Source organism: Thalassophryne amazonica, chromosome 6, assembly GCF_902500255.1.
Source record: "Thalassophryne amazonica chromosome 6, fThaAma1.1, whole genome shotgun sequence".
NCBI classification, from domain to species: domain Eukaryota; kingdom Metazoa; phylum Chordata; class Actinopteri; order Batrachoidiformes; family Batrachoididae; genus Thalassophryne; species Thalassophryne amazonica.
In genome coordinates this window covers 109,589,252-109,612,911 of record NC_047108.1, presented here as the reverse complement: position 1 = coordinate 109,612,911, position 23,660 = coordinate 109,589,252, and the positions used below count along the sequence as shown (strand labels likewise).

Here is a 23,660-nt window from a genome sequence, read left to right as displayed (position 1 = left end):
GGTGTAATTGATGATTGTAGGACGAGACGAGCATGTGGGGTCTTCCTACGTTTCAAACACAAGATGAAATGTTTTATTTTGCTCAGTTCCATTTTGTTATTTTTTTTTTTACATATGTTTTTTTTTTTACTTTGAGAAATGCTGTGAGAAATGCTCTGTATGCACCACTCTGCATTTAATCATTAGTGATCGATCTCTGCTCCCCTTCACAGCATGTCTTTTTCCTGGTTCTCTCCCTCAGCCCCAACCAGTCCTAGCAGAAGACTGCCCCTCCCTGAGCCTGGTTCTGCTGGAGGTTTCTTCCTGTTAAAAGGGAGTTTTTCCTTCCCACTGTAGCCAAGTGCTTGCTCACAGGGGGTCGTTTTGACCGTTGGGGTTTTACATAATTATTGTATGGCCTTGCCTTACAATATGGAGCGCATTGGGGCAACTGTTTGTTGTGATTTGACGCTATATAAAAAATTGATTGATTGATTGATTGAATGCCCCAGATGAGGTACAACCCCAAAGTCAACACGCTGCCCGTTTAGGCCTAAAAAAAATAACCTGCTGAAACTCTGTGAAGGCAACATGAGAGATTTTATTTCAGCATGAGAGATCAAACATAACACAATCATTCACAGGAGCCGTTAAAATCAAAGCCTGCTACGGCAGATATCTAGCTAGCATATTCAGAATTTTGAAAAGGCAACACAAACAGACGATGATGACCAGGGCATTTCCTGTGAACACGTAGACAAGCGTGGTGCTCCAGAACGCAAGCATGTACAGGGTCTGGTGGCAGTATGGCTCAGTGTCCACCAGCTGGTGGTGCTGTGGCGGGCTGAGACCCCCTCTGCTCATCTTCCTATTAGCTCCAACCAACTTGCCAAACAGCGTCACGGCTGTGTGGTTACTGTTCTTGATCTGGGTCTGGTTCTGTCGGTCGAGGTCTGGAAGGCTTTGGATCTGCTTGTGGTTCTCCAACATTGCATTGAGCCCAGTGTCCAGCTCAGCATGTGTGGCGTTGGAGCTACTGTTTTTGTCATAACTGGGTGGATACACAACGTAAACTTGGTAACTCCCTGTGAACAGAAAGCAATGGAAAAGGATGAAACAGCCCCTGTTCCGAGTACTCCTGTTGTACTTCACTATATCACAGGTCCCACTTCACTACTTTGTAGATTCCGTGGACCTCAGAGTTCCCCGTCAGCTAGTGTGGAAGCTGTCAGTAGCTCGCTGTGGCCGTTTGAGTTGTGTGCTAAAGCTTTTGGTCACATTTGGGGGAACACTAACAATTTTTTTCACTTTTGTCTTGTTCATGGGTTAAACCATAATTTCCCATTTCTTTACAACCAATCAAAAGAGAAAAGAGCAGTCTTGACCTCCAAACTTTGGTTTTGTGGTCAGGACAATGAAATTACAAATTAACCAGTTTTCGCATTCACTGAGTGGTCACTACTAATTTCTGGAAAAGTTAAGTCCATTTGTCAGAGTTGTGGTCATCATATTTTGTTTTTGTGATCATGTCAAAAGGGTTCAAACATAATTTCAAACATAATACAATGTTGACAAAAAATTATATTTATGAAAACCTTCCTCATTTGTGGGTGATTCTTAGACTATGGGCACTTATGTCCTTTGATCATATTGTATGAAAAACAGAAAAAAGGGGAAATTTCACACTTTTATAGTCATCTTTACAATGAAAGTGTGTTAAGAAATTTGTTCTAGTAGTCTATGATGACTTTTTCACCTTTTTTCAGCATCATTATATGCAAATATTGCAGTTTTGTGCTTGTCCCACACCCAGACTTTTGATCTTCAATGATAAAAATGAATGGTAAAGAAACATTTTTTTCTAATGTTTTAAAATATCTCTGAATAAAATATCAGTAAAATAATCAAAACATAACTGGGGTATTCAATGTCATACAACTGTTGTGATTTTTTTTTTAAACAAAATGTAGTTGTCCCACACTATTGCCGTAATTTCCACCACAACACTGTAATGTCTCTTTAAACAGTTTGTATGAAAGATTGTTTGGGTAGTTTCTATGGAGATAAACAGTGACATCACAGCACATGTATATAGCGCCAAATCACAACAAACAGTTGCCCCAAGGCGCTTTATATTGTAAGGCAATGGTGTGGTGGAAATTACATTTACAAGGCCAATAGTGCCCGTAGTTAAAGAATCACCCTTGTACAGACTGAGCAAGAACTTTCATGAACAGGAGAGTAATTTACTGAGGTTTGAAGAATCTCCTTTGTTCATGAATGTTTCACTCTTTGATCAAAGAAAATTTAACAACCTTGTGGAACATTCCAGAAATGTGTAGAATACCAAAGAATGTTCTAGAATGTTCTAGAAACCCATGGAGAGGGTAGCGGTGGACATTTTGGGCCCCTTTCCAGTGTCAGACCAAGGAAATAAATACGTGCTGTGTGCGATCAAACTGGGACTCATGAAACAATTTGTCACAGCGCTTGACAAAGAGTCTGCAGCATTCAAGTATCTTCAAGACTTTTCCCCAAAGCTGTCAGAGGCAAAACTGAAAGCTGGTGTTTTCATTGGACTACAAGTCAAGAAAATCATAGTGCGCTGAATTTCCAAAGAAACTGACAGCAAAGGAACAGGAGGCATGGAAAAGTTTTGTTGATGCTGTCCATGGGTTTCTGGGCAACCACAAGGCTGACAATTATGCGGAACTGGTTGAGACTTTGGTGAGAAACTATGGCCAAATGGGCTGTAGGATGTCACTGAAGGATGCTCACCTTGACAACTTCAAGGACAACATGGGGGCATACTCAGAAGAACATGGGGAGCGCTTCCACCAAGACATAATGGACTTTGAACACAGATATCAGGGATCTTACAATGAAAACATGATGGGGGACTACATTTGGGGTCCGATCAGGGAAAGTGATTCGTTGCACATTCGCAAATCAAGGAAAACTGTTCATTTTAACTTTCTAAAGTTGTTTTCAAATGTTTGCAAATAAACCTTGCTGCAGTTATGTTCCGTATTTTAGTTTTATTGTGAAAAAGTCAGAAAATTGTCAAAAATAGCTGTTTTGAGGGGATAAAATTGCTGTGCAGCCCAAAAAAACGTTTGGCATGAAAAATGGGCTTTTTCTATTGTTTTGCAATAAATGTAGTTGGAAAAAGACACTTATTTGCCAGTAACAAAAATCGTGTTACACAGTGAATTGTACTTTTGGAACTATTCATGTAATTACACAGATCTCTGCAGAGCTCCGCCCCTTTCCATTCAGCCATGATGACCTCAAAGCTGTCAGCTGAGTCACAGTTTGTGTGCATGCAGCAGCATGCGCATAATGATTCAGGACATTATAGAAACTTTATGCTGGATGAGGAAAGCAATAATGCTTTTACAGTTGTATGTAAAAGTTTGGGCAGCCCTGATAATTTGCATGATTTTCCTTTATAATTCATTGGTTGTCTGGATCATAAATTTCAGTTAAATATATCATACAGCAAACAAATACACTCATATTTGAGAAGTGAAATGAAGTTTATAGTATTTACAGAAAGTGTGCAATAATTATTTAAACAAAATTAGGCAGGTGCATAAATTTGGGCACCCTTGTCTTTTTATTGATTTGAATACATTTAGCACTAATTATTGGAACACAAAATTGGTTTGGTAAGCTCATTGACCCTTGACCTCCTTACACAGTTGAATCCAGTCATGAGAAAGGGTATTTAAGGTGGCCATTTACAAATGTTTCTCCTTTTTGCATCTCTTCTAATGAGTGGCAACATGGGAGCCTCTAAACAACTCTCAAATGACCTGAAACTAAAGATTGTTCAACATCATGGTTTAGGGGAGGGATACAAAAAGCTATCTCAGATTTCAGCTGTCAGTTTCCACTGTGAGGAACATATTGAGGAAATGGAATACTGCTATACGTATAAAGTCTGCTACATGATATATTTAACTGAAAATTCTGACCCAAACAACCAATGATTTATAAAGGAAAATCATGGAAATCATCAGGGGTGCCCAAACTTTTGCATACAACTGTATTTACACAGATGAGGAAATCACTGTTTGTTTGTTTGTTTTACACGTGCACATACCTTGTCTGATGTGCAGTTTTGTAATGACTTCAAGATGAATTGAACCTGTAAATGTTATATTATTTTGTATGTTGCAGTTCACTGTTAGATAAATAAAAAAGTTGTTTTTACAACAACAAAAAACACTAAACTAAAAAACAAAGAAAAAAAAACAACAAAACAAACACAGCCAGCTGTGGCTGCCAGAAAAATTCTGTAAAAAAAAAAATACACTAAAAACTAGGACGTTGAACCGTCGGGATCTACAGGTTCTAGATGTGGATATATGTACTATACGAGGTCTGTCCATAAAGTATAGGTCCTTTTTATTTTTTTCAAAAACTATATGGATTTCATTCATATGTTTTTACGTCAGACATACTTGAACCCTCGTGCGCATGCGTGAGTTTTTCCACGCCTGTCGGTGACGTCATTCGCCTGTGAGCACTCCTTGTGGGAGGAGTCGTCCAGCCCCTCGTCGGAATTCCTTTGTCTGAGAAGTTGCTGAGAGACTGGCGCTTTGTTTGATCAAAATTTTTTCTAAACCTGTGAGACACATCGAAGTGGACATGGTTCGAAAAATTAAGCTGGTTTTCAGTGAAAATTTTAACGGCTGATGAGAGATTTTGAGGTGATACTGTCGCTTTAAGGACTTCCCACGGTGCGAGACGTCGCGCAACGCTCTCAGGCGGCGTCATCAGCCTGTTTCAAGCTGAAAACCTCCACATTTCAGGCTCTATTGATCCAGGACGTCGTGAGAGAACAGAGAAGTTTCAGAAGAAGTCGGTTTCAGCATTTTATCCGGATATTCCACTGTTAAAGGAGATTTTTTTAATGAAAGACGTGCGGACGGGTCCGCGCGTCGGGACGCAGCCGGCGCGGTGCGGCGGCACAGGAAAAACACCTCCGTGTTGATAACCATTTGTAAAATCCAGGCGGCTTTTGATGGCTTTCAGTGGAGTGAGTATATGAGAAATTGTTTAACAGCTGGACATGTTCCAACTTGTCCTTAAGACTTCCAACAGAGGTGTTTTTCCTGTGGCGGAGTGTTGCGGCAGCTGCGAGCCGACGCGCGGACCCGTCTGCACGTCTTTCATTAAAAAAATCTCCTTTAACAGTGGAATATCCGGATAAAATGCTGAAACCGACTTCTTCTGAAACTTCTCTGTTCTCTCACGACGTCCTGGATCAATAGAGCCTGAAATGTGGAGGGTTTCAGCTTGAAACAGGCTGATGACGCCGCCTGAGAGCGTTGCGCGACGTCTCGCACTGTGGGAAGTCCTTAAAGCGACAGTATCACCTCAAAATCTCTCATCAGCCGTTAAAATTTTCACTGAAAACCAGCTTAATTTTTCGAACCGTGTCCACTTCGATGTGTCTCACAGGTTTAGAAAAAATTTTGATCAAACAAAGCGTCAGTCTCTCAGCAACTTCTCAGACAAAGGAATTCCGACGAGGGGCTGGACGACTCCTCCCACAAGGAGTGCTCACAGGCGAATGACGTCACCGTCAGGCGTGAAAAAACTCACGCATGCGCACGAGGGTTCATGCATGTCTGACGTAAAAACATATGAATGAAATCCATATAGTTTTAGAAAAAAATAAAAAGGACCTATACTTTATGGACAGCCCTCGTATACGGAGGACAGCTGACTGCTGGGGAAAATTTGTTTAGAGTTATGCTACATTTTTTAAGAATTGACATAGAAAAATTTCTTGGCTTTTCTGAAAGTCTTTATTGAAGGTTTAATCTGTTTTCAGTTGTGTTCAATTTTCTAAAATGAAGTTTTGTCATCAGTAAGCTTTTCTGAAGCTGCTTCATCAGAAAAACGTAATGAATAACTGAAGTTTTATATTTGCAGTCTGACAGTGTTCACTTCTTCTTCTTTGTCTTTCAGCTGTTCCCGTTAGGGGTCGCCACAGCAGATCAATCGTTTCCATCTCACCCTGTCCTCTGTATCTTCCTCTGTCACACCAACCACCTGCATGTCCTCCCTCAGCACATCCATGAACCTCCTCTTTGGTCTCCCTCTTCTCCTCCTGCCTGGTGGATCCATCCTCAGCATCCTTCTCCCTATATACCCTGGGTCTCTCCTCTGCACATGTCCAAACTATCTCAATCTCGCCTCTCTGACTTTGTCTCCAAACCGTCCCACCTGAGCTGTCCCTCTGATATGTTCATTCCTAATCTTGTCCATTCTTGTCACTCCCAAAGAGAATCTCAACATCTTCAGCTCTGCCACCTCCAGCTTTGCCTCCTGTCTTTTTGTTAATGCCACCGTCTCTAAGCCGTACAGCATAGCTGGTCTCACTACTGTTTTGTAAACTTTCCCCTTCACTCTTGCTGATATTCTTCGGTCACAAATCACTCCTGCCACCTTTCTCCACCCACTCCACCCTGCCTGCACTCTCTTCTTCACCTCTCTACCACACTCTCCATTACTTTGAACAGTTGACCCCAAATATTTAAACTCATCTACTTTCACCACTTCTACTCCTTGTAACTGCACTATTCCACTGGGCTCCCTCTCATTCACACACATGTACTCAGTCTTGCTTCTACTGACTTTCATTCCCCTTCTCTCCAAAGCATATCTCCACTTCTCCAGACTAGACTCAACTTGCTCTTTACTCTCACTACAGATCACAATGTCATCTGCAAACATCATAGTCCATGGGGACTCCTGTCTGATCTCATCCGTCAACCTGTCAATCACCACTGCAAACAAGAAAGGACTCAGAGCTGATCCTTGGTGTAATCCCACCTCCACCTTGAATGAGTCTGTCATTCCGACTGCGCATCTCACCGCTGTCACACTATTCTTGTACATGTCCTGCACTACCCTAACATACTTCTCTGCCACTCCAGACTTCCTCATACAATACCACAACTCTTCTCTTGGCACCCTATCATAAGCTTTTTGTAAGTCCACAAACACACAATGTAACTCTTTCTGTCCTTCTCTGTACTTTTCCAACAGTATTCTCAGAGCAAACATTGCATCTGTAGTGCTCTTTCTCGGCATGAAACCATATTGCTGCTCACAGATCTTCACCTGTTTTCTAAGCCTAGCTTCTACTACTCTTTCCCATAACTTCATGCTGTGGCTGATCAGCTTTATGCCTCTGTAGTTACTGCAGCTCTGCACATCACCCTTGTTCTTGAAAATAGGAACCACTCCTCAGGCATCATCTCACTTTCTAAGATTTTATTAAACAATCTGGTTAGAAACTCTACTGCCATCTCTCCTAGACATTTCCATGCCTCCACTGGAATGTCATCTGGACCAACTGCCTTTCCACTCTTCATCCTCTTCAAAGCAGCCCTCACTTCTTCCTTGCTAATCTCTTGTACTTCCTGATTTACTCTCACCACATCATCCAGCCTTTTCTCTCGCTCATTTTCTTTATTCATCGGCTCTACAAAATATTCCCTCCACCTTCTCAGCACACACTCCTCACTTGTCAGCACATTACCATGTGCATCTTTTACCACCCTAACCTGCTGCACATCCTTTCCAGCTCTGTCCCTTTGTCTGGCTAATCGGTACAAGTCCTTTTCTCCTTCCTTACTATTCATCTTCTTGTACAGCTCGCAATATGCCTTTTCCTTTGCTTTTGCCACTTCTCTTTTTGCCTTACGCCGCATCTCCTTGTACTCCTGTCTACTTTCTTCATCTCTCCGACTATCCCAAAACTTTTTTGCCAGCCTCTTTCTCCTTATGCTTTCCTGGACCTCTTCATTCCACCACCAAGTCTCCTTGTCTTCCTTCCACTGTCCAGATGTCATACCCAGTACTGCCCTAGCTGTCTCCCTCACCACATCTGCAGTACTTTTCCAGTTGTCCAAAATTGCTTCCCCTCCAACCAGTGCTTTTCTCACCTGCTCGCTAAATTTCACACAACAGTCTTCCTCCTTCAGCTTCCACCATCTGATGCTTTGTTGAGCTCTCACTCTCTTCTTCTTCTTTACCTCTAAAGTCATCCTACAAACAACCATCCTATGCTGTCTAGTGACACTCTCTCCTGCTACCACCTTACAGTCTGTGATTTCTTTTAGCTTGCATCTCCTATAAAGAATGTAGTCTACCTGTGTGCACCTTCCTCCACTCTTATATGTTACCCTGTGCTCCTCCCTTTTCTTAAAGTAGGTATCCACCACAGCCATTTCCATCCTTTTTGCAAAATCAACTACCATCTGTCCTTCCCCATTCCTGTCCTTGATACCATATCTACCCATTACTTCCTCATCACCTCTGTTCCCTTCACCAACATGCCCATTGAAGTCTGCTCCTATCACCACTCTTTCATGCTTGGGCACACTCTCCACCACCTCATCTAACACACTCCAGAAATCTTCTTTCTCCTTCATCTCACAACCTACCTGTGGGGCATATGCACTGATGATATTCATCATCACCCCTTCAATTTCAACTTCACACTCATCACCCTGTCAGACACTCGCTTAACCTCCAACACACTTTTAACATACTCTTCCTTTAAAATGACCCCAACACCATTTCTCTTCCTGTCCTCACCATGGTACAACAACTTGTACCCACCGCCGATGCTCCTGCTCTTACTTCCTTTCCACTTGGTCTCTTGCACACACAATATGTCTACCTTTCTCCTCTCCATCATATCAGCTAGCTCTCTCCCTTTACCAGTCATACTACCAACATTCAAAGTCCCCACTCTCATTTCCACCCTTCTAGTTTTCTTCTTCTCCCGCTGTTCGTGGCAACGTTTTCCTCCTCTTCTTCATCGTCTTCGCCCAGCAGTAGCCCAATTTCCACCGGCACCCTGTTGGGCAATAGCACTGGTGGCAGACGTTGTTAACCCGGGCCGCGACCGATCCGGTATGGGAATTCGATTCTGAGTCTGCATAGTTGGGTTGGCTTGTTTTATGCCGGATGCCCTTCCTGACGCAACCCTCCTCATTTATCCGGGCTTGGGACCGGCACTCAGAATGTACTGGCTGCACACCCCATGTGGCTGAGTTTCTGACAGTGTTCACATTACATCAAATTTCTTTTTCTTTTTTTTTTTGGCCTGTGTGAGACACTGTTGAGACACAGTTCTGCTGTTCTGTCCAGACTGTGAACATGTTAATTCTGGGTTTGGGGTCACATGCACACAGAAAATGTCCAGATTTGAATCTGCTGTCTGGGATGTTTGAGGATGGACAGACTGATGAATTCTGTCAGGTCTGCAGCAACCTCACAGACTTTTATTTTGAAATACAACCTCTTATTGTAGAAGTGTGCATTGGTCCGATCACCTTGTTTTCAGGACTTGAATTCTCATGAAAAAATACATACATATACCAAAGGACCAAAGTCTGCTCTTTCTGGATTTCAATTGATGCTCCGGATAAACATACACACAGAGGCCACGCCCCTTTTATTATATGGATAGGTGAATACCTTTACAGAAAATACTTAAAATTTTACAGTGTAAAACCACTGGGGAAAAGAAAATGGGATCCAGGCAGCTTTAAACTGGGGATATTCTGTTTGGGAAGGAAGCACACAAAGTGCTCGCATCACAGTTCTGTTCTGGTGGTGGGCGGTGCACACTGTCTGGGCCACACCCTGTCTAGAATCTTCCACACACCTGTTTCTAATCTGTAGCTCATTACCAGGGTGTATTTAAGCACCGGACCCTGCATTACCAACCAGTAAGCAATCTTAAAATTCAGAGCTGTGAGTTTGAGTCCTGCGTTTGTGTCCCTTCATCTCTGTCTACGCAACCTAATAGCTAGGTCCCACCGGTACAGTAGTTGGCACTGTGTACCACAAAACATTTGAATCCACCTTAGTAGAAAAAAGTCTTCGAGCCAGATTAGAACCTGAACACATCATCTGAACCACGGACTCCTAATGTCACCAAAGTTATACCGATGAGTAAATGGCCATATTTTTTTATTTATTTATTTTTTTTGCCAGAAATGAGGTCCAGGTTGGTAAAGCGGAGTTTCTCCTTTAATTCGGGTTGACTTATATATACATGTTTCTCCAGTGATTTTAGATTAATAAAACTAGCAGACAGCAGCTGATTCATGCGCTGTTGGCTTATTTGAGATATAAGATGCTGCCCCTCAGTGTTTCTTAGTTGCCTTCAAAAGTATTGGAACACTTCGTATTTCACACATTTTAATTTGTTTATGACATTTCAAATATTCAAACAAAAAAATTCACACACACGCACACACACATCTTCAATATATCAGTCCAGTTAAGGGTCAAGGGGGTCTGAAGCCTATCCCAGCAGTCATAGAGCGTGAGGCGGGGTACACCCAGGACAGGATGCCAGTCTGTCACAGGGCCACAAACAGACAAACAAACACATTCACACCCACTCACAGACCTACCGACAATTTAAAGATTCCTATCCACCTAACCCGCATGTCTTTGGATGTGGGAGGAAACCAGAGCACCCAGAGGAAACCCACAACATGGGGAGGAAACATGGGGAAAACATGCAAACTCCACATAGAAAGGCCACAGGCGGAAATTGAACCCATGACCTCCTCACTGTGAGGCAACAGTGCTAACCACTAAGCCACCGTGCTGCCACACAAAAAACTAAATTCTAAAATTATCTTCCTTAAACTCAAAACTGAAAGGAAATCTCTACAACTTGATATAAGTTCATTAAAAATCTAAAATACAGCTTCCTGATGAAGTGGTGTAGAGGAGGATTTTCTTAAAAAGAAAACCTGAAAGTTCAGCTACAATTTGCCAGAAAGTACATCTGAGATGCAAGCTTAGATTTGATGTTTTGGTGAAAGAAAATTTTGTATTTCTTCATAATTGATCCAAGTCACATATCATTGAGTTGGAAATGTTCATGTATGCATCCCCTGACTTGTCTGAAGAAAACTGGCAGTAAAACTATTACTTAAGTGACCCATCATTTTGGCTTTTATATTTTTAATTAATTTATATCAAGTTTTAGAGATTTGCTTTCAGTTTGAGTTTAAGGAAGATAATATTAGAAATTTTTGTTTTCTATATATTTTTTGGATTTCTTGTATTTAAAATGGCATAAACAAATAAAATGTGTGAAATTCCAAGTGTTCCAATACTTTTGGAGGGCACAGTGTCCTAACCTTATGATGAGTGCAAAATGTGTGGTATTATTACTGTTTTAAGAATGTATAATTTTCACTGTTGCTGCACTTTGTGTCAAATCATAGTCATATCGTATAATATCATATCGACAGAGATATAATATTTGGCTTCAATATTGACCTACGATAATTTGGCCATATTGTGCAGCCCTCTGCTGTCAGCTAGATGAAAAGTCTAAATTTTCATTCGCATCTACATTAAAAAATGCTTAAAGTGCTGAGACTGTAAGTTGTTCCGCAATGCAACATGGTAGTTTGGGGTTGTGGAGTTTTAAATGTTGTTATTGTGGTTCATGTTAGTTTAACAGCGTTGTTAGTGTTATTGATTTATTGGGTTTTTTGGTTCAGTTGGTTTAGTTAACCTCCATGACCAGTAAAAAAAATCAAGGACCAAGACGTAGCCCGGTATGGCGGAGCCGGGGCCCCACCCTGGAGCCAGGCCTGGGGATGGGGCTTGCGCGTGAGCACCTGGTGGTCGGGCCTTAGCCCATGGGACCCGGCCGTGCTCAGCCCAAACGAGCAACGTGGGCCCGCCCTCCTGTGGGTTCACCACCTGCAGAGGGGGCCATGGGGGTCGGGTGCAGAGAGGATTGGGTGGCGGTCGAGGGTGGGTGGCCCGGCGGCCTGGTCCATGCTTACAGCCCCTGGCTGTTGGGACGTGGAATGTCACCTCGCTGGGGGGGAAGGAGCCTGAGCTTGTGAGGGAGGTTGAGAGATACCGACTAGAGATAGTAGGGTTCACCTCCACGCACAGCTTGGGCTCTGGTACCCAACTCCTGAAGAGGGGCTGAACGCTTCATTTTTCTGGCGTTGCCCACGGGGAGAGGCGGAGAGCTGGGGTCGCTTTGCTTATTGCTCCCCAGCTCAGTCGCCATGTGTTGGAGTTCACTCCGGTGAACGAGAGGGTCGCATCCGTACACCTTCGGGTTGGGGACAGGTCTCTCACCGTTGTCTCGGCCTACAGGCCGAGCAGCAGTGCAGAGTACCCAACCTTCCTGGAGTCCCTGGGAGGGGTACTAGTTAGCGCTCCAACTGGGGACTCCATTGTTCTCCTGGGGGATTTCAATGCCCACGTGGGTGGTGACAGTGAGACCTGGAAGGGGGGGATTGAGAAGCACAGCCTCCCCGATCTGAACCAGAGTGGTGTTCAGTTGTTGGACTTCTGTGCTAGTTACAGTTTGTCCATCACGAACACCATGTTCGAGCATAAGGGTGTCCATAAGTGCACGTGGCACCAGGACACCCTGAGCTGGAGGTCGAAGATCGACTTTGTAGTCGTATCATCTGACCTTCGGCCACGTGTCTCGGACACTCGAGTGAAGAGAGGGGCAGAGCTGTCGACCGATCACCACCTGGTAGTGAGTTGGATCTGCTGGGAGGGGAGGAAGCCAGTCAGACCAGGGTGTAAAGGGGGTCTGGTTTGGGAACCACAGAATCTCGTCTCTGCTGTTTGCGGACGATGTGGTTCTGTTGGCTTCGTCAAATCAGGACCTTCAGTGTGCACTGGGGCGGTTTGCAGCCGAGTGTGAAGCGTCCGGGATGAGAATCAGCACCTCCAAATCCGAGGCCATGGTTCTCGACTGGAAAAAGGTGCTTTGCCCTCTTCAGGTCGGTGGAGTCTCCTTGCCTCAAGTGGAGGAGTTTAAGTATCTTGGGGTCTTGTTCATGAGTGAGGGACGGATGGAGCGTGAGATCGATAGACGGATCGGTGCAGCATCTGCAGTGATGCGGTCACTGTATCGGACCGTCGTGGTGAAGAGAGAGCTGAGTAGGGGGGCAAAGCTCTCGATTTACCGATCAATCTACGTTTTGATCCTCACCTATGGTCATGAGATTTGGCTCATGACCGAAAGAAGGAAATCGCGAGTACAAGCGGCCGAGATAAGTTTCCTCCGCAGGGTGGCTGGGCGCTCCCTTAGAGATAGGGCGAAGAGCTGGGTCACTTGGGAGGAGCTCGGAGTCGAGCTGCTGCTCCTCCATGTCGAAAGGAGTCAGTTGAGGTGGCTCGGGCATCTTTTCCGGATGCCCCCTGGATGCCTTGCTGGAGAGGTGTTCCGGGCAAGTCCCATTGGGAGGAGGCCCCGGGGAAGACCCAGGACATGCTGGAGGGACTACATCTCTCGGCTGGCTTGGGAACGCCTTGGGGTTCCCCCGAGGGGGCTGGGGGAGGTGTGTGTCTGGGCAGCTTTGCTTGAGCTGCTGCCCCCGCAACCCGACTCTGGATAAAGCGGAAGAAAATGGATGGATGGATGGTTTAGTTAAGTGTCATGTTGTCACCATAAGTGAAAAGTGTATTGTAATTGATGTCTTCCGCCACTATCTGTGTTGTTGGGTGTGTAAAAATAAAAGCACCTCCTTGTGGCAAAGCGTAGAAAAGACAAAAGCTGTTGCCCATTCTTCGTTCTTCTGCAACAGCTTGCCACACTGATGTCAAAAGTGGGATTACGGCCTTTGTAAGACAGGAGAGAGAAATTAATGATTTTGATCCAGCTGTAAAGGAGAACATGTCATTTCTGTAGGACCTAGAGCGGCAGAAGTGAGAGCTTCCAGAGAGGGACATGACAAACCCGGGCTACATTGCCCTCTAGAGGTTGGGAGAAGCAGTGCAGCCAGAGCCATGCTACTTGCTGATGATGCTCCCAATGGCTCCAATGTACCATGCTCTCATCTCACCCTGTAGATGGGGAGGGTTACTGCCACTGATGTGAGCAGTGCAGTCATGCTCCCAATGTCTCTCGTTGCCCTCTATCGACGGGGAAGGTTACTGCCGCCAGCACCGTAACAGCTGCTGATCACAGTTGACGGGAAGTTGCCACTGTCATTGCAGAGAAGCCTCTCCTGTCAATGACCATGGCGACCAGCTACAGCCCGTGGTGATGCCGAAGTCACCAGTCAAGCTGCCCAAATACAATGGGACAATGCAGCTGGCGCCATACCTCTCCCAGGTACAGCTAGCAGTGCTGCACAATGGCTGGAACAATGCGCTGCTCCTCATCTGGCCCTAGCATTGGGAGGGAAGGTGGTCCAAGTGCTTTTTGACCTTGCCCCAACCTCCACAACCTAACCATAACGTCGGAGAAATGGTTTGGGCAGTGACGCTCCACCGACCACAGCAGAGAGCAACTGGTCAGTCATACCGGCAGGAAGGGGAAAGTCTGGGCACTCTCAATGCTGATGTGCAGAAGGATGCCCAACAAGGTTACCCCCACTTCGATGCAGCTGCCCAAGAGGAGTTGGTGCTCCATGCCTTCCTACAGGGGCTCGCACCCCAGCTGAAGAAACAGCGGGAGGCTGTGACGGAACCCGAGCTTACCAGGGGAAAGGAGATGAACTACTTTCACAGACTAATGGAGACACCTTTCACAGACACCTGCCAGATTCTAGAAAACTCTGGTGTGCATCAGAAGAGGGCCTATGACACTCATTGCAGAGGGCGGGCTTTCACACCAGAGGACAAAGTGTGGATGTACTGTCCTGTCTGCAAAAAGATTTCCCCCATGTTTTGCAGGGGCCTGGCGAGGTGGTGGACTACTTGTCTGTAGTACTGTGCTGGGGATGTTGAATTGCTGTGTATTTGGTGTTGCTGGTCTAACCAAGGAATTTGTTAAACAATCTTCTGCACTTTATTAATTTCCGGATCTTAACTGCAGAATTGTAAATATTGGGTATTCATTTATTTTGGTGTGTTTGTGGGTTTTTTTTCACTTTGTTCAGTACATGGTATCGGCACCAAACTTAATTCAATCTGTGTCTGGCTTCTACAGCCTGCTCTAGCTTCCTCTCATTGGATGTGTGGAGGGGATGCAGGTAACAGAGCTGCTGCAGGTTCATACCTACAAGGCAGTGGATATTTTGCCAGATACAACAAACACACACCTAACGATATTTGTCCGGATCTCCTCGCTGATTGGCTAGTTCAAATGATGTCATCGTAGAGGGTATAGGTCCGGCAAAATATCCACTGCCTACCTACAAACAATTGTTACTACTTCAGTACATGGTATCTGCGCCAAACTTAATTCAGTCTGTGTCTGTTGTCTGGCTCGGACTGGTAATCTGTGATTTTGGGCATTTGCCCGGTGGGCCGCTGCACGTTTAGATGTGCGTGGGCCGGCCCTCCCAAGTTCACACCGGCCCCGTTCTCTGCCCACCAGCCCCGTTCTCTACTTTGTAACTGCTAGTAGGTAGTGACGACTCAAAAAAACGTTACTGAGGTTTAACTTTTACTATTATTGATAGGGAGGTACGTGCAGTTTATATACCCTTTACTTGTAGTAAACATCTTTGTGACGGTTGGAATATGGTGTAATTTTCTTTTTCTTTTTTTAAACTGTAAAATCCTTGCAACAAACTAAATTATAATAAATATTACTTTGTTTAAGCAAAACTACGATGTTCCTCTTGTATTTGGCGGATTTATCTCTGAAGATTTTGCAAAAAATCTGTTGCGGTGCATGGGGGTATGCATCTAAAGGCTGATGTGCATTGTTGCCAGATTTGGCAGTTTCCCAACTGGGCTGTTTAGGATGGCCGTCTGCGGGTAAAAAATGTTTTTCTGTAGATTTATGGCCATAGAGATCAATAGACTTTTGTTCAAATTGGACGAGATTTAGTGCATCCAGGCGGTTTTTGAGCATTTTTTTGGTCTGGAAATCATCAGTCAGTCACATCTGGCAACCCTGCTGATGTGATGAGTGGCGCAGGTCCATGGGAACACATGTCGCACATATATTTTCACTAGATAAATCATGGAAAGAGGTGGCAAAAAGAGGAAGGGGGGAGCGGAGAAGATTCAGGACAAAAAGCAGAAAGCTCTACAAGCTGAGGCTTCCGGGTGTTTTAAAATAGATAATTTGTTTGCTGTGGCCAATACTACTTCTGGCGTTGCTGCTAGTGCTCCCGACGTCCCTACTACAACGGGCGAAAATGCAACTTCAACGGGCGAAAATGAGGACAACTTTACTGGAGAGGTTAGTCCAGGCTCAAAGCCAATTGATGTCTATGTTGGGTCGGAATCGGAGGATTCCGTGTCCAGTGAGCAGGTCGTGGGAAAGGACGCACAGGAGATGACAGAACCTGAAGTTCATCATGCTAGTGCTTCTACTGTCAACGTCCCTTTAGCTATGTCTGAGGCCGAGCCTGCTAACTGTACTGAGATGTACTGAGATATGAAAACACTGCGCCTGAGTTGGCTGCTGTTTGATGTGCTTGGTTGGGCCCTGAAGTGTCCAGCCCAACCTAGTTTTCACTGCTGCTGGTCCCCCAGGTGGTCCGAGGCGCACAGGTTCTACTGGAGTAATCAGGTGGGGGTAGTCTGACCCAATTAACAACAGGGGCTGCACTTTATCGAAGGACTAGAGGGGGAGACCCTTTAAGTGTTTGTTTTCTCTGACGAGCTTTCACAGGGTACGTGTGATCAGCCAGGCCCAGCTGATCTGAAGTGAATGCTTTATGTATCCTGAAAGATTTCTGTGGCTGGTCAGCTGGGGATATGGAGAATGACGCAGTGTCCTCATTTCCTGACGGACAGTCCTGAGGAGCAGATTCACCTGTGAGCTTAAGTCACTGAGCTGCTGCAGGGAGAATAATAGTCTGCTCAGATCCATCATATGGCGAATGTCTCTAAGGTATGCTTACTGTTCCTCAGCAATACCTTACTCACTTTAAGCAGGACCTGACTGCACCCGGACCGTCTATCCAAGTACAGGACTTCATTGGTGGTGCTGACAAGGCAGGATGTATCTGCAGCTGCAGGTTTTGCATTCACTTCATGCAGAGCTTGAAGATGTTTCCCTTTGCACTTCTGACATGCATCCTTAAGGCGGCATTGTGCATCTTGGAGTGAGTGGCCACACCGCCAGCATCTTTTGTTGGTTTTAATCCAAGCAGTTATCTGTTCAACAATTAGCTGTGCAAAGTTAGAACAGTGGTAAGGAAGTGATATGTGTTGTTACAATAAGGACAGTATGCTGTCTTCTCTGATGGCTTGGTTCTCAAGGGCTGTTTCTCTGCTACAGATGTATTATCAACCTTATTGGTAGTTTGCAGGATGTTGGTGCTCCTACCCGTCTTGTGATCATGCCGATATTCTCCCTTACATCCAGCCCTGCCCTTGGTGTCATTAGGCAATGTCTCATATACTGCCTCTTGGTTCTTTAACACGTAGTTGAGCCACTCAGAAAAATGCAAGAGGCTGAAAATAGTGACCCGCATGGGGTACAGGAATCTCTTGAACTCTGCTCACGAGTCCTGGAGCTTACACAACAGTCTTGTCACATGTGACCCACAGTGGAGCTCTGTTTGGCCATAGTCTCCAAGCTGGTCTTGCACTCCAACTAGTGCTCTCACCTTTATGCCGCGTTCACACCGCACACGACATGAGCAACGGTGGCGACAGGTTGCCATGTAATCCCTATGGAAGGACACGTTGTGGCGCCACAAAAGTTCAAGCCACACAACGCAACGCGATAGACCCAAATGAAGCAAGGCGAATGAAACGATTTTGAGCGATTGGCGCGTTTCTGGCGCGATATCACGTCGCCGTCCTCCCCACGTTGAAAAATCTGAACTTTTTCGTCTTGTCACACCGCGATGACCAATCAGGGACTGGATATGTAGTGAAGATGTCTGGAATTTATACTTGATGTGGACATGTCCTGTCTCTGACAGCCAGCCTGTGAGCAGGACTTATGTCCCTTTTGTCCTTTATTTCACAGTTATGACAGAGTTTGAGGGGAGAGCAAGCAGCAGCACCACAGCAGCAGCAGCAGCTAGTTTTTTTTTTCACATGCGCGCACAAATGAATTGTCTCTGAAGATAATTTTATTAACTACACAGATGCATAATAAAACAAATGGTAACAGGTTTATAACACAATGATGACAGAGTTTGAGGGGAGAGAAAGCAAGGAACCACAGCGGCAGCCAGTTTTTGTTTTTTTTTTTTCTTTGTTCGTATGTGCGCGCACAAACAGGACAGGAGGTCCTCAAACTGGGTCCTGGAGAGGCAGAAGTACCGCTGAAAGCGGCCGTCATCCAGATGCAGCACCTGCAGCAAATGATGAAACTCCTTGAATTGGGAATGTCTTATGAGGATATTGTGAACCCAGCAACGGCGCCGCTGGCGACGTTTGTCGGCTTTCCACAACAAATACAGCACAGCAACTCGCTCCGTGTGATCAAGGTCTGCCACGGTGACTTGACGGCGAGCAGAATGGAAGCTCCTCCTATTTGATGACGCAGGCGAAGTTTCGCAGCGAAAGTTTCCGCCCAAGCAGAGTGACACACGGGCGATGGTGGCGCATCCACTGCCAGGTGAAGGAAGCGAATTTGTGGCGTTGCGTCACGTGCAGTGTGAACGCGGCATTAGAGCAAACAGCTTGAATCCATGGGTGTCTCCATGTGCAATGTTTGGGGCATCCATCAATTCAGCAGTCTTCCTAAGAGCCAGCTGGTGTGGCTGCCCATACTGCTCAGGGAGGCTAGCCATGGTGTCAGTATACGGCTGTGGTGAGTTGGTGTAAGAGTCCGCTATGAGCAGCGCCTCCTCATATTTCAGATGATCTACCAGGATTTGGTATTTAAATCACTCTGTAGCAGCCTGAGACAACAAATTGTTGAGTGCAGCTTTAAACCTGGAAAATTGCTCTGGCTGTATTGGCCTCATATTGCTCAGCAATGTTACCAGTTCTGCTTCTGGGTCCTGTGATGGTGGTACTGGTTGGTAGATCTCCTCATCTGCAACAGGGGGTGGTGGTGGTGGTGGCCAATTGTCGTCTTCTCCTGCAGGCTGATGATGACCACTACGCTGTTCAGGTGCATCTGATGATGGACAGCGCAGGGTGAGTTGTGGTTATATGGGTGGTAGATCACGTACAGGGACATGGGTGTCAAGTCTCCTGTGCATGTCTCTCGTTTGTCGGTGCAACCTCTGATTATCTTTCATCAAGCTGTGCAGAGTCTCCATAACTTCAGGGGGAGTTTCTCTAGGGGGCAACCACTGGGAAGATACCGGCCTACTCAGGGCCAGAAACTCTGATTCCATATAATCAGACTCATATGGATATGGGGCTGCTGCTCCATGCTCTGACGTAAAGTCATCATCATCGAGTGATGGCAGTGTGAGAGGTGTCATCCTATATTTAGGGCTGGATCGGGTGACCCTGAACCATCCCTTAGTTATGCTGCTATAGACTTAGACTGCTGGGGGGTTCCCATGATGCACTGAGTGTTTCTTTCTCTTTTTGCTCTGTATGCACCACTCTGCATTTAATCATTAGTGATTGATCTCTGCTCCCCTCCACAACATGTCTTTTTCCTGGTTCTCTCCCTCAGCCCCAACCAGTCCCAGCAGAAGACTGCCCCTCCCTGAGCCTGGTTCTGCTGGAGGTTTCTTCCTGTTAAAAGGGAGTTTTTCCTTCCCACTGTCGCCAAGTTCTTGCTCACAGGGGGTCGTTTTGACCATTGGGGTTTTTACGTAATTATTGTATGGCCTTGCCTTACAATATAAAGCACCTTGGGGCAACTGTTTGTTGTGATTTGGCGCTATATAAATAAAATTGATTGAAATTGATTGATTGATCCTGACATGTCTCTCTCAAGATCTTTCCACACTGTGGTAGGGCTGCCATCGCTCTCCCGGCCGGGAGATTTCTTGTCTTCCATACAGGTTGGGGGTTGTGTTCTACGATGAGGCCAAACATCTGATGGCTGGGGAGTGCTATGCTTATTCAGGAACATCTTGGAGTAATCCCACAGTAACCACACTACATCCGGCGCGAAGGACCGTATTTGTTATGGTGGTTTACTGTAAGGACTGTATGGTACACTGGATTAAATCACTTGAGGCCGCTGGGGGGCATCAGTAAGAATGCACAAGTCCAGATGCTCCTTTTAGCTTCTTTATTGCTGATAATGAATGGTTGATTTGCTGAAGCTATGTGAAAGGTGTGTGTGTGTGTGTGTGTGTGTGTGTGTGTGTGTGTGTGTGTGTGTGTGTGTGTGTGTGTGTGTGTGTGTGTGTGTGTGTGTGTGTGTGTGTGTGTGTGTGTGTGTGTGTGTGTGTGTGTGAGATTTGGTCTGAACGCACACTATCAAAACTCCCGACAGAAACAGCAACAATAATACTGAAACCCAAACTCTTTGTCTGACGTGTCCACCTGCTGCATCCACCAACTCTGCAGAGGCTCCCTTTTGCCAGCAGAGGGCGCAGTTCTGCCACTCAACACCTTAACTACCTTTCCTAAAGCTGTCCTTCAGCACAATAAAGAAAACAGTGACTGTAAGGCTTGCATGTTCAACCTCCAGCTGAAATGCATCTGCTGAATCACAGAGAAAGAAGGATACAAAATAAAAAAAAATTCACGCAGGGACCCAGTCCAGAGTCCACCAACCTTAAAAAAAAAAAGTTAAATTTTACAAGTTGGGGAGGACCAAACAGGAAGCCACATCCCATCGGCATTTCAGCAAAATATCAAGACTTTGGCCCGACCATGGTCAGGCGAATAGACTGTTTGTGCCTTATTCAGCTGACGATCGGGCAAATAAACATTTTGACACAGCTTTGCATCCCCGGCCGCCGGACAAATAGACTCGGTCCTCTATGTGCACTTTAAATCAAATTTTCATCAACAGGGTGCAGAGCAGATTTATCAGTGTGACTGTTGTGGAAAAGCTGCGCTCCAGAGCCCAGTTTTGAACAGGTTGTGCTCACGTTCACGTGCAGCCTGACTGACTGAGGATTACACCGACCGTCTGTGCTTACAGTCCGGTGTCAAGGGAGTGCTGAGCTCCTGACACCAGGAAAGATCCAAAACTTGTAAAGATGTGAAAAAAAAAATTACCCAGGAAAACAGGAATACACTAAATTTGACAATCTGCATGGTGGTGCAGCGACATTGTGCCATTGCTTAGGGAGAGCCCTGGAGTGTTGATGTTGTTTAAAAACGCAATAGTACTTTTTGTCTGAGTACTTGATTAATCGATAGAATATTTGATTACTAAAATAATTGATAGCTGCAGCCCTATTTTGGAGTTTTAAATGCCGTTATTGTGGTTCATGTTAGTTTGACAGCATTGTTGGTGTTATTGATTTATTGCGTTTTTGTACGAGGTCTGTTAGAAAAGTAACGGACCTTTTTATTTTTTGCAAAAACTATATGGATTTGAATCATGTGTGATTGCATCAGCCAAGCTTGAACCTTCGTGTGCATGTGTGAGTTTTTTCACGCCTGTCAGTTGCATCATTCGCCTGTGAGCACGCCTTGTGGGAGGAGTGGTCCAGCCCCCTCATCAGATTTTCATTGTCAGGAAATTGGCTGATCGACTGCTGCTTTGCTTCATCAAATTTTTTTCAGAAAGTGTGAGAGACAGCCAAGTGGAAACCATTTGGAAAATTCAGATGGCTTTCGGTGAAGATCTTATGGGGATCACACAGATTAAGGACAATTACAACTGGATTAAAGACGGCCCACAGTGGCGGATGGCGCGCCGCGCACCGAGCGGCGATCGACAGGCTCAAACGACCAGATCATTTCCAAAGTGAACGCTTTGTTGATCCGGGACGTCGTCTGACTACCAGAGAAATGGCAAGACAGCTGGACATAGCACTTTTTCGGCACATTCCACTGTTACAGGAGTTTTTGTAATGGAAAGAGGAGCGGAGAAATTCGCCATGGAGCTGCTCATGGCGCCGGACGAAAGCACCTCCGTGTTGGTCTCACAGGACAAGCCCTAACATGCCCAGCTCTTGCACCATTCGAAAGATTCAGATGGCTTTCGGTGGCTTTTCAGTCGTGTGACTATCCGAGAAATCGTGGACGAGCTGAACATGCCACAACATGTCCTGTGAGGCTTCATCATGGCGTTGCTTTTTGTTCTGTGTCCTGCGCCTCCATCCCGACGCACGAATTCTTCCGCACGTCTTTTCATGCTGAAAAAGTGCTGATGTCAAACTCTTCTGCCATTTCTGTGGTAGTCAGACAACGTCCCGGATCAACAAAGCGTTTACTTTGGAAATGAACGGCACATTCCACTGTTACAGGAGTTTTTCGGCATGAAAAGACGTGCGGAGGAATTCGCGCATCGGGACGGAGGTTGTTTGAGCCTGTCGATCGCTGCTTGGTGCATGGCACGTCATCTGCCGCTGTGGGCCGTCTTTAATCCAGTTGTAATTGTCCTTAATCTGTGTGATCCCCATAAGATCTTCACCGAAAGCCATCTGAATTTTCCAAATGGTTTCCACTTGGCTGTCTCTCACACTTCCTGAAAAAATTTTGATGAAGCAAAGCGGCAGTCGATCAGCCAATTTCCTGACAATGAAAATCAGATGAGGGGGCTGGACCACTCCTCCCACAAGGCGTGCTCACAGGCGAATGACGCAACCGACAGGCGTGAAAAAACTCACACATGCGCACGAAGGTTCAAGCTTGGCTGATGCAATCATACATGATTCAAATCAATATAGTTTTTGCAAAAAATAAAAAGGTCCATTACTTTTCTAACAGACCTCGTAGTTCAATTGGTTTAGGTCTCGGCTTCAACTTGATCTAAAGTCTGGGTCTGTTAGTGAAGCTTAGGGCGAGAGGCCGGTGATCATCTTAGTATTTCTACTGCTTTCCCGTTGCTTAATGCTGACACATTATACCTTGTAATTTTTCTGGCTGACTGATTTTGTTTTGTTTTCCTCTCTGTCCGAGATGCAGCTGGATCCAGATCCATGTACTGGATTAGATGATTTCTGTAACGGACGCGGAATGGACCCTGCTGCAGGAACAGATCCACTGAGTGGCTTTATGATGGTGGACTGGGCACCTGCATGGACTCATCAGTTGCTGTTGTTGTGTTTTCTGCATTGTATGAGTCTGGTCTGCTTGAGGTTTCTTCCTCAAATCATCAGAGGGAGTTTTTTCTTACCACTGTCACCTGTGTTCTTGCTCTGGGCGGAGGTGAGGTTAGACCTTACTTGTGTGAAGCACCTTGAGAGAGGTTTGTTGTGATTGAATTAGTCAGTTTAGTTAAGTGTCGCGTTGTCACCATAAGTGAAAAGTGTGTTGTGAATAATGACTTTAGCCTGGGTGTGTACAAATAAAAGCACCTCTTTGAGTGCAGAAAAGACAAGAGCTCTTGCTTGTTCTTCCTCGCAGCTCACCACAATAGTTTGTACAAATACAGTAAAACTATGTTCAGTATGCTACATGATATACAATTGGTTATGTTGCCAGAGTAGTTCCTATTGGGTGACCGCACAGGCGTGCAAACAGGAGTGTGAGTGAAATGCTCAAGGCGGCATGAGGTCTGTTTGTTTTATACAGCTGGAGCTGTGATATATTAGAAAAACCAGATCAGCATCATCACACTAAAACCCCCTGTGGCGGCTCTGAGCGAAATGGGTGCAGCACAACAAAATCTCATTGAATTCAAGGGATTCAGTATACAACAAGTAGCAACTGCAATAGAATTC

At 45.3% G+C, this 23,660-nt stretch overlaps 1 protein-coding gene and 2 long non-coding RNA genes across 3 annotated transcripts in view; 1 reads left to right on the top strand and 2 right to left on the bottom strand.

The window, feature by feature from the left end:
- Window positions 1–560: 560 nt before the first annotated feature.
- LOC117511519 overlaps window positions 561–23,660 on the bottom strand; it is a 29,541-nt gene continuing 6,441 nt past the window's right edge. The window contains exon 7 of the mRNA XM_034171530.1: window positions 561–1,064. Within this exon, the coding sequence (XP_034027421.1) occupies window positions 646–1,064 (419 nt within the window). The 3' untranslated portion in view covers window positions 561–645. The remainder of the gene's footprint in view (window positions 1,065–23,660) is intronic.
- On the top strand, window positions 3,113–15,706 carry LOC117512894. The gene is made up of 4 exons (XR_004561413.1): window positions 3,113–3,194; window positions 10,038–10,041; window positions 15,356–15,359; window positions 15,697–15,706. It is a non-coding gene; the product is annotated as an uncharacterized LOC117512894 (long non-coding RNA).
- Window positions 3,125–11,604, bottom strand: LOC117512893. The gene is made up of 3 exons (XR_004561412.1): window positions 11,593–11,604; window positions 5,212–5,217; window positions 3,125–3,197 (listed from the first exon to the last, which is right to left on the bottom strand). It is a non-coding gene; the product is annotated as an uncharacterized LOC117512893 (long non-coding RNA).